The sequence below is a fragment of the Zonotrichia leucophrys genome, chromosome 1A, assembly GCF_028769735.1.
Source record: "Zonotrichia leucophrys gambelii isolate GWCS_2022_RI chromosome 1A, RI_Zleu_2.0, whole genome shotgun sequence".
Lineage (NCBI taxonomy): Eukaryota > Metazoa > Chordata > Aves > Passeriformes > Passerellidae > Zonotrichia > Zonotrichia leucophrys.
In genome coordinates this window covers 72,475,594-72,489,435 of record NC_088170.1, presented here as the reverse complement: position 1 = coordinate 72,489,435, position 13,842 = coordinate 72,475,594, and the positions used below count along the sequence as shown (strand labels likewise).

The following is a 13,842-nucleotide window of genomic DNA, read 5'->3' as shown; positions in this document are numbered from 1 at the left end:
CGGTGGCGTGACGTCAGCGGCGCTCGGGGAGCGTCACGGAGCGCGGGAAGGACGAAAATGGCGGCGGCGATCGGGGGATAAGGAGGGGCCGGTGAGGGGCGGAGAACGGGGACACGGCGGGATCGGGACCGGGGTGTGGATGGGGACCGGGATCGGGATCGGGATCGGGGTGTGGATGGGGACCGGGATCGGGATCGGGACCGGCATCAGGGTTTGGATGGGGACCGGGATCGGGGTTTGGATGGGGACCGGGATCAGGTCGGGATCGAGACTGGGATTGGGATCGGGATTGGAATCACGGTCGGGATTGAAGTTTGGATGGGGACCGGGACCGGGATGGGATTGGAATGACGTTCGGATTGAAGGTTTGGGATGGGACCGGGATCAGGGTCGGGATGTGGTTTGGATGGGGACCGGGTCAGGTCGGGATCAGGTGGGATTGGGTCGGGAGTTGGAATGCGGATAGTTGGATGGGGACGGACGGGATGGATCGGAATGACGATCGAGATTGAGGTTTGGGTAGGGACCGGGATCAGGGTCGGGACTGAGGTTTGAATGAGGACCGGGACCGGGACTGGGATCGGAATCACGGTCGGGATCGAGGTTTGGATGGGGACCGGGGTCAGGTCGGGATCATGGTGGAGACTGAGGTCGGGATGGGGGATTGGGATTGGGATCACGGTCGAGGTTGAGAGCGCAGTTGGGGTAGGGATTGGGATGGGAATTGGGGTCGGGATCTGGCTGGGTATCGGGGCTGGGATCAAGATCGGAATTGGGGTTGGGGTTGGGATCGGGACCAGGGCAGAGTTAAGGTTGGGAATTGGGGTCGGGGTGAGGTGAGCGTTGGGATAGGGGATGGGATTGGGGTGAGAATCAGGGTGGGGAGCAGGATCAGGGTTGGGACTGGGGTCGAGTTTGAGGTCGGGGTCAGGGTTGGGAGTGAAGTTAGGGCCAGGATCAGGTCAGGATTGGGATCACGGTCGGAGTGAGAATCAGGGCCAGGGCTGGGATCACTGTTACAGGGCTTGCAAGGGTCATGATCAGGGTGAAGAGAAAGACGAGAATGTTGACCTCATGTTCAGAAGGCTTGATTTATTATTTTATGCTATATATTACATTGTAACTATACTAATAGGAATAGAAGGAATAGTTCTCAGAAGTGCTACCTAAGCTAAGAATAGAAAAGGAATGAATAACAAAGGTCTGTGTCCAGGCAGAAAGCAAGAACAGCTCTGCCCGTGAGTGGTCAGTAAATCTAAACATCTACAGAAAACCAATCACATATCAACCTGTTACATTCCACAGCAGCAGATAACCATTGTTTACATTTTGTTGCTGAGGCCACAGCTTCTCAGAAAGGGGGAAAATCCTGAAGAAAGGATTTTTCACAAAAGATGTCTGTGACAGATCAGGATCAGGTCAGGACTGGGATCACAGTCGGAATGAGAATCAGGGCTGGGGCTGGGGTCAGGGTCAGGACTGGGGTTTGGATCACGATCAGGGTCAGGATCAGGACCAGGCTTGGCAGTGGGATTGGGATTGCTGTTGGCATTGGGGTGGGCATTTTCCAGCCCAAACAATTCCCCGTTTCCTGAGCTGTGTCTCCGTTCCCACCCAGCCGAGCTGTGATTCCTGCAGAGCTTCCCCTGCCGCTGTCCCCTGCCCTGCAGCCCAGCACAGTGATTCCCTGAGGGACCCTCCTGCACAGCTGGGAGCTCCCAGGCCGCTTTTGGGGTGTCTGCAGGGGGGACCCCACCATGGAAGGGGTGGATTCCCGCTTCGTGCACCTGCTGCAGCCCATCCGGGACCTCACCAAGAACTGGGAGGTGGATGTGGCTGCCCAGCTGGAGGAGTACCTGGAGGAGGTAACGGGCTCACCCCAGAGCCCCTCGTGTCTCCTGCCCCTCCTTTTCTCCCTCCTTTTTCTTCGTCTTCTTCCTTTTATCCCTCTCTTTCCCTCTTTTTTCCTCCCTATTTTTATCCCTCTTTTTCTCTTTCCCTTTTCCTCCTTTTCTCTCTATTTTTATCCCTCCTTTTCTCTCCTCTTCTTGTCTTCCTTTTCTTCATTTTATCCCTCTTATTCTCTCCTTTTATCTGTCCTTTTCTTCCTCTCTTTCCCCCTATTTTTATCCCTCCTTTTCACTCCTTTTTGTCTTCCTTTTCTTCATTTTATCCCTCTCCTTCTTATTTTCTCTCCTTTTATCTGTACTTTTCTTCCTTTTATTCCTCTCTTTCCCCCTCTTTTTATCCCTCTTTCTGTCCCTCCTTTTCTTTCTTTTATCCCTCTCTTTCCCCCTTCTTTTCTGCTTTTTCCTCTTTTTATCCTTCTCTTTCCCCCTCCTTTTTCCTCCTTTTATTCCTCTCTTCCTCCTCTTTTTCTCCCTCTTTTTATTCCTTCTTTTCTCGCTTTTTCCTCCTTTTCTGCCTTTTATCCCTCTTTCCCCCTCCTTTCCTTGCTCCTTTTTCCTCCTTTTATCTCTGTTTTCATCCCTACTTTTCTTCCTTTTATCCCTCTCTTTCCCCTTATTTTTCTCTCTCCTTTTTCCTCCTTTTATCCCTCTTTTTATCCCTCCTTTTCTCCCTATTATCACTCTCCTTCCCCCTCCTTTTCTCCCTGTTTTTATCCCTTAGCCCTGCCAGGCTCAGCCTCTCCTCCCTGCCTGTGAGGAGTAAATTTATAAAGAATTGCCAAAACCTCACAGAAAACTCACAGTTTTACACATCTGTATGCAAACAGTAATAACAACAATAACAATAACAATAACAATAACAATAACAATAATAATAATAATAATAATAATGTGTGCTGACTTAAAGTCAAAAAATATAAATTACATTATTGGGAGAGAGATTGAACTTGAAACACGTTTTAAAATGTGGCCTTGCAAAAGAATTTTAGAGAATTAAAATTTTAATTTAATAAATTTTGATTAAAAATTTAATTTTAGAGGGTTAAAACTGTGAAAGACGCACGGTAGCAAGACCACATGGAGTGAAAATAGAAGTGATCAGTGTTAGAATTAACAGCAATATTAGGATGAACATAATTAATTATAAGTGATTAGTGTTAGAATTAACAGCAATATTAGAATTAACATAATTAATTATAAGTGGTCAGTGTTAGAGTTAACAGCAATATTAGAATTAACATAATTAATTATAAGTGATTAGCGTTAGAATTAATAGCAATATTGCGTGGCAGAAGCTAATAGGGTGAAAAATATTTATAAGCAATTGTAACCAGAAAATAAGTTAGCTTTAATAGAACAGTGTTGAGCTTTACATCTCTTGTGTCTCACCCTTCATTGAGACTGATAACAGGATAAAACCTTTCCAAACACCTCTGTAAAAGCTAAACCCAAACCCTGCCCCTCCCAGCTGGACAAGATCTCCATTTCCTTTGACAACGGCAAAACCACCATGAACTTCATGGAGGCAGCGCTGCTGATCCAGGGCTCTGCCTGCATCTACAGCAGGAAGGTGAGATCACACCTGCCCCATCCCCATCTCATCCCCATCCCATGGATCCCATCCCATCTCATCCCCATCCCATCCCATCCCAATCTCATCTCATCCCATTCCATCCCATTCCATCCCATCCCATCCCACCCCATCTCATCCCATCTCATCCCATCCCATCCCATCCCATCCCCATCTCATCCCCATCCCATGGATCCCATCCCATATCCCCATCCCATCCCATCCCATCCCAATCTCATCTCATCCCATTCCATCCCATTCCATCCCATCCCATCCCACCCCATCTCATCCCATCTCCTCCCATCCCATCTCATCCCCATCCCATCTCATCCCAATCTCATCTCATCCCATCCCATCCCAATCTCATCTCATCCCATTCCATCCCATTCCATCCCATTCCATCCCATCCCATCCCACCCCATCTCATCCCATCTCATCCCATCCCATCCCATCCCATCCCATCCCATCCCATCCCATCCCATCCCATCCCATGGATCCCATCCCATCCCCATCCCCATCTCATCCCATCCCATCCCATCCCATCCCCATCCCCATCCCCATCCCCATCTCATCCCATCCCATGGATCCCATCCCATCCCATCCCATCCCATCCCATCCCCATCCCCATCCCATCCCATCCCATCCCATCCCATCCCATCCCATCCCATCCCATCCCATCCCATCCCCATCCCCATCCCCATCCCCATCCCCATCCCCATCCCCATCCCATCCCCATCCCCATCCCCATCTCATCCCATCCCATCCCATCCCCATCCCCATCCCCATCCCCATCCCCATCCCCATCCCCATCCCATCCCATCCCCATCCCATTCCATCCCATCCCATGGATCCCATCCCATCCCATCCCCATCCCCATCCCCATCCCATCCCATCCCAATCCCATCCCCATCCCAATCCCATGACCCTGAGCCACCCTGAGTCCCTGGGGTCACCCCAGAATTCCCCCTTGGCTTCAAATCCTTAATTTCAGCTCATCCTTCTGAAATTTGATCCCTTTGTAGCTGTTGGCAGCCCCAGGGAACAGCAGGAGTTTTGCTGTTCTCCAGGGTGGGATATAAAATCCTACTTTGTCCCAAAATTGTGGCATGTTGGAGCTTTTGGACCACAAAGCCCTGGAATGGTTTGGGTGGGAGGGTACCATGGGCAGGGACACCTCCCACTGTCCCAGGCTGCTCCAAATTCCAGGGATTTCCCCCAGTCTGGCCTTGGAACAGCAGAAAAAAAGGGAAAAGAGCATCAAACCCCATGGAAATGACCTCCATAATGGGAGAGGGGGAGTCCCTCGGGTGGAGGAGCTTTCCCAGGAGCTGCTCCCCCTTTTCCAGCCCCAGGTGCTGTTTTCCAGGTGGAACACCTGTACATACTGGTCTGCCAGACACTGGACTCCCTCTCCAGGAAAAAGTGAGTGGGATTTTCCCTTCCCAGGGGAGAATTTTCCCTTCCCAAAGGGGAATTTGTCCTGCAGAATCCCTGCCCTGATCCTGGGCCAAACCCACTCTCCCATCCCTGCCCTGGGAGGAGCATCCCAGGTTTAGGAATGCCATCACAGGGATAACACACAGAACCAGGGCTGCTTTTCCTTCTGGTTCCTGGGGATTCAGGAGTCCAGAGGAGCCTGAGGGAGCCTTTTCCAAAAGGAAAATCCCTTCGGAATGTGCTGCCAGCTCCTCTGGACTCCCACACTGACACGGATGAGAGGGAAAACCCCATGGTTTTTTGGGATTTTCCCACCTGGGGGGGCCACAGCAGGGCTGGAGGGACCCCTGGCCCCCATTCCATGGATCCTGAGCCCGTTTTTCCCTAGGAGGGAGAAGCTGCCCTCTTCCCTGGGCCCCGACGGCCGCGATGCCGACGCCACCTTCACGGAGAGGCAGGAGGAGGTGAGGCGGGCTCTGTGCTCCCTGTCCTGCTCCAGGGGGGTCCCTCGGTGTCCCTGCCAGCTGGGGTGACACTGGAGGGGCTTTCCTGCAGTTCCTGTCCCTGGATGACATCCCAGAAACCAGCCAGGCCAGCGTGGACATGAGGAGGGATCAGCAGCCTGCCGTAAGAGGAACCAGTTCCATTTTATGCCTCCTTTTAGTTCTCCTTTCCCTTCTTTTATTCCTCTGTTTATCCCTCCTTCCTCCTTTTCTCCTTCCCTTTTTTCCTCTATTTCCTCTTTTTATCCTTCCCTTTCCCCTTCTCTTTCCCCCTCCTTTTCTCTCTTTTATCCCTGTTTTTATCCCTCCCTTTCCTCTATCCTTTTTCCTCCTTTTCTTCCTTTTATCCCTCTCTTCTCCCTCCTTTTCTCTCTCCTTTTTCCTCCTTTTCTTCCTTTTATCCCTCTCTTCTCCCTCCTTTTCTCCCTTCCTTTCTCCCTCCTTTTCTCTCTCCTTTTTCCTTCTTTTCTTCCTTTTATCCCTCTTTTTATCCTTCCCTTTCTCCCTCCTTTCCTTCCTTCCATGGCACCATTTTCCCAGGTGAATCCCAGGGCCATCCAGCCAGGGTGGTGGCCTTGGGGACAATGACACCTTTCCCAGCTCTCTGCCACCTCCCTGTCCCTTCCCAGGCCGTGAACATCGTTCCCCTGACCCCGATGTCCCTGGTGCCCCCGGAAGAGGGGGAGAAGAAGGAAAATCCCCTCCTGAGGTGCCACTCCTGGGATTGTCCTGTGTCCCCTCCCCTGGGTGGCATTGTCCCACATCCCCTCCCCTGCTCCAGTTCCTGGTGGCATTGTCCCGTGTCCCCTCCCCTGGGTGGCATTGTCCTTTGTCCCCTCCCCTGGTGGGATTGCCCCGTGTCCCCTCCCCTGGGTGGGATTGTCCCGTGTCCCCTTCCCTGGTGGGATTGTCCTGTGTCTCCTCCTCTGCTCCAGTTCCTGGGTGGGATTGTCCTGTGTCCCCCTCCCCTGGGTGGCATTGTCCCATGTCCCCTCCCCTGGGTGGCATTGTCCCGTGTCCCCTCCCCTGCTCCAATCCCTGGGTGGGATTGTCCCATGTCCCCTCCCCTGCTCCAGTCCCTGGTGGCATTGTCCCGTGTCCCCTCCCCTGGGTGGAATTGTCCCATGTCCCCTCCCCTGCTCCAGTCCCTGGTGGCATTGTCCCGTGTCCCCCTCCCCTGGGTGGCATTGTCCCATGTCCCCTCCCCTGCTTCAGTCCCTGGTGGCATTGTCCCGTGTCCCCTCCCCTGGGTGGCATTGTCCCGTGTCCCCTGCCCTGCTCAAGCCAGGATCCCTGGGTGGCATTGTCCCGTGTCCCCTCCCCTGGGTGGCATTGTCCCGTGTCCCCTCCCCTGGGTGGCATTGTCCCGTGTCCCCTCCCCTGCTCCAGCTGGGTCCCTCAGCACAAACACACGATCCCCGCTGGGATCTGGAGGAGCAGGACAATCCCTGTGCAGGATGTGTGTGGCCATCCAGGCCATTCCCGTGCTGCTGGGCTGTCCCAGGGGCTGTCCCAGGGGACCCTGGGGACAGTGCCGTGCCGTGTCCCCGCAGCCGGCGCGGCGAGGTGCTGGCCAGCCGCAGGGATTTCCGCATGAACACCTCCACTCCCCACGCCTCGGGCGCCTTCCTGCTGGAGCTGGCCGGGCTCTCCCCCACCCACCCGCAGCAGGAGCAGCCCCTGGGCACAGCCACAGGTACCGGGGGCTCTGGGGTGGCCCTGGCACCGTCCCTGCCACTGCCAGGGCTCACTGTCACTGTCGCTGTCCCCAGCAGAGGCCCCGGGATCCGGCCCTGCCGAGTGTCCGAGCGCTGGCGCGGGCCTGGTGCGGGCACTGAGCTTCTGCGAGGAGGCAGGTGAGGGGTGGCACCTGCCAGGTGTCCTGGGCTCCCTCTGTCCATCCAGGGGCCTGCAGAGGAGGGTGAGGGGTGAATTCATCCCTGCCAGGAGGGGATGGTCAGGACTGGGCTCTGCTCCCAGGGAACGGGGATGGGAGGAGAGGGAACATGTTGAAGTGAAGGGAGGGACCCACCTTTGTTGATCAGCATCGACTCCAGTTTATGGATCAAATTAGACACCTTTTATAACAGTGCTAATTCACTTCATGCATATTGCAAAATCTGAGCTCCTGATGGATAGGCTGTAGAGAAAACTTCAGCTCCTCCTTTTGTTTACAATAGCTGAAGTTAGTTTACTGAAACCAAGATCAGTGTTCTCACCATGATATGAAAAGTTCTCAAAACCTTCATATCTGTTCCCAGACCGGCCATCTGTTCCCAGTAGCAGCCAAGGACAGAATGGTCTGAGAATCTTGTTGTTTATATAAAAGGTGGCTGAGAACCTTAACTATTTACAGAATCAAGCCTGGGAAAGGCTGCTTTTTTCCCTTAGCTGGATCCCTTCATGGCCTCTTTTTTTAAGCCATGCTTGAACCAGGCTCTCCACAGGAACGGCCTCAGGGTGGATTTTGGGGCATTTCCTCCTGGACAGGGCTGTGCAGCCCTGGCACAGGGGTGAGGTCCCTGTCCCTGGGGGGGTTTAACATCCCTGTGGATGTGGCACTTGGGGACAGGGTCAGTGGTGGCCCTGGCAGTGCTGGGAACGCTTGGATTTGGGCTCGGGGGGATTTTCCAACCCTTCCAACTGCACCATTCCCTGCTCCTGCCCTCTGCTGCCCCTGCCCTGGCAGGAGGAGCTCCTGGGGAGATTCCCTGGCAGACAGGGTGGGAATGGGGGGTCCTGGAAGCTTCTCCAGCCTCTGCCCATTCCCACCCCTCCAGGTGATGCAGGACCTGACGATGACGACGTTCCTGCGGTCCCCCTGGGGGATGACATGGAAGTGACCCCGGTCCCCAACGAACACATCGTGGCTCAGAGGGTCTGTGTGGGGCAGGGGCTTGGGGGGCTGCCTGTGCTCCTTCCCTGGATCCCCTCACTCCTTCCCTGGATCCCTGGAGCCCCACAGCCCCTCACTCCTTCCCCAGAGCCTCGTGTTCCTTCCCTGGAGCCCCTTGTTCTTCCCTGGAGCCCCTCACTCCTTCCCTGGATCCCTGGAGCCCCACAGCCCCTCACTCCTTCCCCAGAGCCTCGTGTTCCTTCCCTGGAGCCCCTTGTTCCTTTCCTGGAGCCCCTCACTCCTTCCCCAGACCCCTGGATCCCCCCACCCCAGCCCTTCCCTGTCCCCCCATCCCTCACTGTCCCTCTCCGTGTCCCCCCATCCCTCACTGTCCCTCTCCACATCCCCCCATCCCTCACTGTCCCTCTCCACGTCCCCCCATCCCTCCCTGTCCCTCTCCGTGTCCCCCCATCCCTCACTGTCCCTCTCCGTGTCCCCCCATCCCTCACTGTCCCTCTCCGTGTCCCCCCATCCCTCACTGTCCCTCTCCATGTCCCCCCGTCCCTCACTGTCCCTCTCCGTGTCCCCCAGAGCTTGCCCCGGACCCGAGGGTACATCCTGCGGGAGAGACTCCCCAACCAGGACCCCAAAGCCCTCAGCAAGGTAAGGGGGGGCCTGGAGCCAGGGAGATCCCAAATCCGGGCAGGATGGGACCCCTGGGATGCCCCGGAGCCCCTGCCCATCCTCACCCCTGTGCCAGGAGGAGCCCAATCCATGGCAGAGCCTCGACCCCTTTGGAGACTCCGAGGAGAAGCCCTTCAGGAAAGGTATTTCTGGGGAAACTGGGCAGCTCCAGGGGAGCAGGGACAGCATGGCCCAGGTGGGTCATCCCTGGCCACGTGTCCCTCAGGGTCCCCAGCCCCACAGCGGCTCATTCCCAGCCCCATATCCCTCAGTATTCCCAGCTCCATGGTGGGTCCTTCCCAATCCCATGGGAGGGTCACTCCTGGCTATGTGTCCCTCAGTGTCCCCAGTCCCACAGTGGGGTATCCCTGCTCCCACAGGGGGTCATTCCCAGCCCCATATCCCTCAGTATTCCCAGCTCCATGGTGGGTCCTTTCCAGTCCCACAGGGATTCATTCCCAGCCCCACATCCCCATCCCCATGGCAGGTCCTTCCCAGCCCCACAGTGGATCACTCCCAGCCCCACTGGACATCCTCAAGTGTCCCTGTCCCCACGCTGGGTCATTCCAGCCCCAGGACATCCAGAGGGGCCCCTTCCCCTTCCCAGCCCCTGGCGGTGGCCGCACACCCGGTGTCACCCGTGTCACCCACAGGGAGGCCCTTCCTGGTGCCACATGGCCTGGATGATGTGGTTGGAGGCAAGAGGAAGAGGAGGGGCCCGAGGAAGCCCCAGGATTTCACGAGATGGTTCTCTGCAGCCTGTGAGTGATTCCTGTGGGATTGGGATCCAAAAGGATTGAAAAATACTTAACAGGAGGATTTAACAGCCCTGTGCACGTGGCACTTGGGGACACGGGCAGGGGTGGCCTTGGCAGTGCTGGGGGAGCTTGATGGGCTCAGAGGGCTTTTCCAGCTTTGATAAATCCATGGAGTTTCCATCCAATGATTGTTCCTGATCTGCTCCCCCCAGACAACAACGTCACAGAGGGCCGGAAAACCAGGAGGAAGGGCCCCACCTTTGCAGGTGAGGGGACATGGGCAGGGACACTTTCCCTGTCCTGGGGGACACCAGGGACTGGATCCTGCAGTGGGGAGGGCATGGAGGGGAACAACACCCCAAAACTGGGGGCACATCAGGGATTGGATCCTGCAGTGGGGAGGGCATGGAGGGGAACAACACCCCAAAATTGGGGGCACACCAGGGATTGGATCCTGCAGTGGGGTAGGAAGGAGGGGAAGGACACCCCAAAACTGGGAATGGACACCAGGGACTGGATCCTGCAGTGGGGAGGGCATGGAGGGGAAGGACACCCCAAAACTGGGAATGGACACCAGGGACTGGATCCTGCAGTGGGGAGGGCATGGAGGGGAACAACACCCCAAAATTGGGGGCACACCAGGGACTGGAGCCTGCAGTGGGGAGGGCATGGAGGGGAAGGGCACCCCAAAACAGAGGGGACACCAGGGACTGGATCCTGCAGTGGGGAGGGCAAGGAGGGGAAGGACACCCCAAAACTGGGGGCAGTGGACAGCAGCTCCTGCAAAGGGGAAGGGCCTGGGATGCCTGGGGGGGGTTCTGCTTTGGGGGGGCACAGAGGAGCCCCCCCAAATCCCTGTTCCCAATCCTGCAGACCTGGAGGTGCTGTACTGGCGGCACTTCAAGGAGCGGCTGGCGGCGCACAGGAAGCTCCAGAGACGGGGGGTGAGTGGGGTGCGAGCTAAACTGGGGGGCTGGGGGGCTCCAGCACCCCCTTGCCGTGCTCTGGGGATGCTCAGGGGGGCTCAGGGCTGTTCCTCCCTCCAGGAGCTGCTGAGGGAGCTGGAGCCGGAGCTGGAGCCAGAGCTGGAGCAGGAGCGTGGCGCTGAAAGCGAGGATGGGGCAGGTGCTGGAACCCAAAACCCCAAATCCCCCAGCCTGGGGAGCCTTTCTTTCCTTCCTGGGGGTCTGGGGGGGTCCCAGAAGGTTGGGGGGGTTTCAGGGGGCACTGAGGGGGTCTCAGGGGACACTGAGTAGTGTCCCCATCCTGGCAGATGGGGATGGTGATGATTTTGTGGAGCACGAGGACATGGAGCCTGAGGCGCCAGAGGAGCTGGAGCAAGGAAACCTGGGTGAGCTGCTGACCCTTCCCTGCCCAATTCCTTGACCCATCTGTCCCCACTCTGTCCCCTGTCCCTCCCATGGGGTGGCAGTGTGCTGTGACCCCCTTTTCCCACAGACCCCCCTGAACCTGGCTATGAGGAGCTGGTGCGCAGGAACGTGGTAGGTGCTGAACGTGGGGACCTGGAGGTGACTCCAGAGAATCTAGGAAGTTTGGGGGTGTCCCCAGGAGGCTTGGGGGTGTCCCCATTGCTGTCCCTGTCCCCAGGAGCTGTTCATGGCCAGCTCGCAGAAGTTTGCTCAGGAGACGGAGCTGTCGCAGCGCATCCGGCAGTGGGAGGAGCGCGTGGAGCCGCTGCTGCAGGAGCAGGCACGGAGCCGGGCTGGGCTGGGGGCTCTGCCTGGGCTGGGCTGGGGGCTGGCACTGCCCTGCTCACCCCTGAGCCCCTCTGCTCACACCTGAACACCCAATACCCACCCACTCCCCGAGCCCTCTGCCCTTCCCTGCCCACCCCTGAGCACCCTGTACCCACCCCAGAGCCCCCTGCCCACCCCTGAGCACCCCCCTGCCCCTCTCACTGCACCCCTAACCCTCCCTGTCCCCTCATACCTGCAGGAGTCTCATGTTCCATTCCATGTCCATGGGTAGGGGCTGGCACTGACAGGTGGCACTCCTTGTCCCCTCACTGTCCCCCAGGAGAGCCATGTCACCTTCGATGTCCCCTTTGTTCCTATGGGCTGGCACTGACCAGTGACACTCCCTGACACTCCCTGTCCCTTTGCCCTTTTCTCCTGTCCCTCAGGAGAACTGTGTCCCCTTCGATGTCCACGCTATGGGCTGGCACTAACCAGTGACATTCCCTGTCCCTTTGCTGTCCCCCAGGAGAGCCGTGTCCCCTTTGATGTCCGTGCCTACGGGTTGGCACTGACCAGTGACACTCCCTGTCCCTTGCTGTCCCCCAGGAGAGCCGTGTCCCCTTCGATGTCCCCTTTGTGCCTATGGGCTGGCACTAACCAGTGACATTCCCTGTCCCTTTGCTGTCCCCCAGGAGAGCCGTGTCCCCTTCGATGTCCCCTTTGTGCCTATGGGCTGGCACTGACCAGTGACACTCCCTGTCCCTTGCTGTCCCCCAGGAGAGCCGTGTCCCCTTCGATGTCCGTGCCTACGGGCTGGCACTGACCAGTGGCATTCCCTGACACTCCCTGTCCCTTGCTGTCCCCCAGGAGAGCCGTGTCCCCTTCGATGTCCGAGCCTACGGGCTGGCACTGACCAGTGACACTCCCTGTCCCCTTGCTGTCCCCCAGGAGAGCCGTGTCCCCTTCAATATCCGTGCCTACGGGCTGGCACTAACCAGTGACATTCCCTGTCCCTTGCTGTCCCCCAGGAGAGCCGTGTCCCCTTCGATGTCCCCTTTGTGCCTACGGGCTGGCACTGACCAGTGACACTCCCTGACACTCCCTGTCCCCTTGCTGTCCCCCAGGAGAGCCGTGTCCCCTTCGATGTCCGTGCCTACGGGCTGGCACTGACCAGTGACACTCCCTGTCCCTTTGCTGTCCCCCAGGAGAGCCGTGTCCCCTTCGATGTCCGCGCCTACGGGCTGGCACTGACCGGGCGCTGCGCGGAGCTGGGCCGGTGGCACTCTCTGGCCAGCCTGGTGGCCGGGCAGCCCCCGTTCGAGGTGTGCCGCTACCTGCTGGCCTCGCTGCAGCTGGTAAGGCTCTGGGGGTGCCCTGGGGGGGTCGCTGGCTGTGCCAGGACCCCCGGCCACCCCGTGTCCTCTCCCCAGGCCAACGACGCGGAGGTGGAGCTGGCGCAGGAGCCGGGGCTGGAGGAGGCGCTGGACACGGCGCGGCTGCGGCTGCTCTCGGCACGCCCGGCGCACGAGAGGTTCCAGCACTTCCAGCTGCCCTCCTAGAGGGACCCCAGGCCCCAATAAACCCCCCCCCACTTTGCTAAGGACAGGCCTCTTCCCTGGGGGGGCGGGGGGTGTAATGGGATTTGGGTGCACAGGGATTGTGGAGAGGGGCTGGGGCGCCCCTCTGCCCACCTGCTTTTTGTCTCCTCTTGGGAAGGGGTCACTTCACTCACCTGTGCAGAGCCCTCTGCCCCACGGGACACTCCTGGGGGGCTGCAGGGGTCCCTCCCTGCCATGTGACACTGCTGGGGGACAGTGGGGTCTGGTGGGGGTCCCTCCACCTACTCACCCATGTTCTCCCCCTCACAGGACACACCTGGGGGTCCCTCCACCTGCCCACTCAAAGCCTTCCTCATCCCAGACCATTCCTGGGGACACTGGGGGCTATCAGGTGTCCATTTCTGCTATGTGACAGCCCTCAGAGGGTGTGGGCTCTCTGCCCCCAACAAGACACACCTGGGGGACACAGGGGGCTATAAGGTGTCCTGTTTCTGCCATGTGCCACCCCTGCAGGGTGTGGTCTCTGTCCCTCCCTCAGAACACACCTGGGGGACACTGGAGGTGTCAGATGTCCCCCTCTGTGTGACACCCTTGCAGGCTGTGGCCTCTTTCAGGGCTGTCCCTCCCACAGGACACACCTGGGGGACACTGGGGGCTGTCAGCTGTCCCTGACCCACCATGTTCCACCTCTGCAAGCTGTGGGCTCTGTCCCTCCATGGGACACACCTGGGGGCTGTCAGCTCTCCCCTCTACCATGTCACACCCCTGAAGGCTGTGGGCTCTGTCAGGGCTGTTCCCCTGATGGGACACACCTGGGGGACACTGGGGGCTGTCAGCTGTCCTCCATGTGCCACCCCTGCAGGCTCTCAGGGCTCTGTCCCCTCATGG

The 13,842-nt window shown here is 57.9% G+C and overlaps 1 protein-coding gene across 2 annotated transcripts; it reads left to right on the top strand.

Moving 5' to 3' along the window:
• Nucleotides 1-4: 4 nt before the first annotated feature.
• Nucleotides 5-13,003, top strand: NCAPH2 (non-SMC condensin II complex subunit H2). Of its 2 annotated transcripts, none has more exons than XM_064703133.1 (21): nt 5-91; nt 1,619-1,865; nt 3,379-3,480; nt 4,847-4,902; nt 5,306-5,381; nt 5,473-5,544; nt 6,050-6,129; nt 6,974-7,116; nt 7,193-7,276; nt 8,201-8,298; nt 8,848-8,919; nt 9,017-9,083; nt 9,594-9,701; nt 9,911-9,964; nt 10,572-10,642; nt 10,745-10,823; nt 10,972-11,049; nt 11,157-11,200; nt 11,307-11,408; nt 12,601-12,750; nt 12,826-13,003. In XM_064703133.1, the coding sequence occupies exons 2-21, from the start codon at nt 1,758-1,760 to the stop codon at nt 12,952-12,954; spliced, it is 1,773 nt and encodes a 590-aa protein (XP_064559203.1). In that variant the 5' UTR covers nt 5-91; nt 1,619-1,757; the 3' UTR covers nt 12,955-13,003. The 2 variants fall into 2 exon arrangements, with proteins under 2 accessions (XP_064559203.1, XP_064559204.1); XM_064703134.1 differs by lacking the exon at nt 5-91 and adding an exon at nt 1,328-1,418.
• Nucleotides 13,004-13,842: the final 839 nt, after the last annotated feature.

Coding starts and splice junctions, on each gene's coding strand:
- NCAPH2 (XM_064703133.1), top strand. CDS start 1,758: ATGGAAGGGGTGGATTCCCGCTTCGTGCACCTGCTGCAGCCCATCCGG. Junction 9,702..9,910: donor GAGATGGTTCTCTGCAGCCT/GTGAGTGATTCC, acceptor TGCTCCCCCCAG/ACAACAACGTCACAGAGGGC. Junction 9,965..10,571: donor GAAGGGCCCCACCTTTGCAG/GTGAGGGGACAT, acceptor CCAATCCTGCAG/ACCTGGAGGTGCTGTACTGG.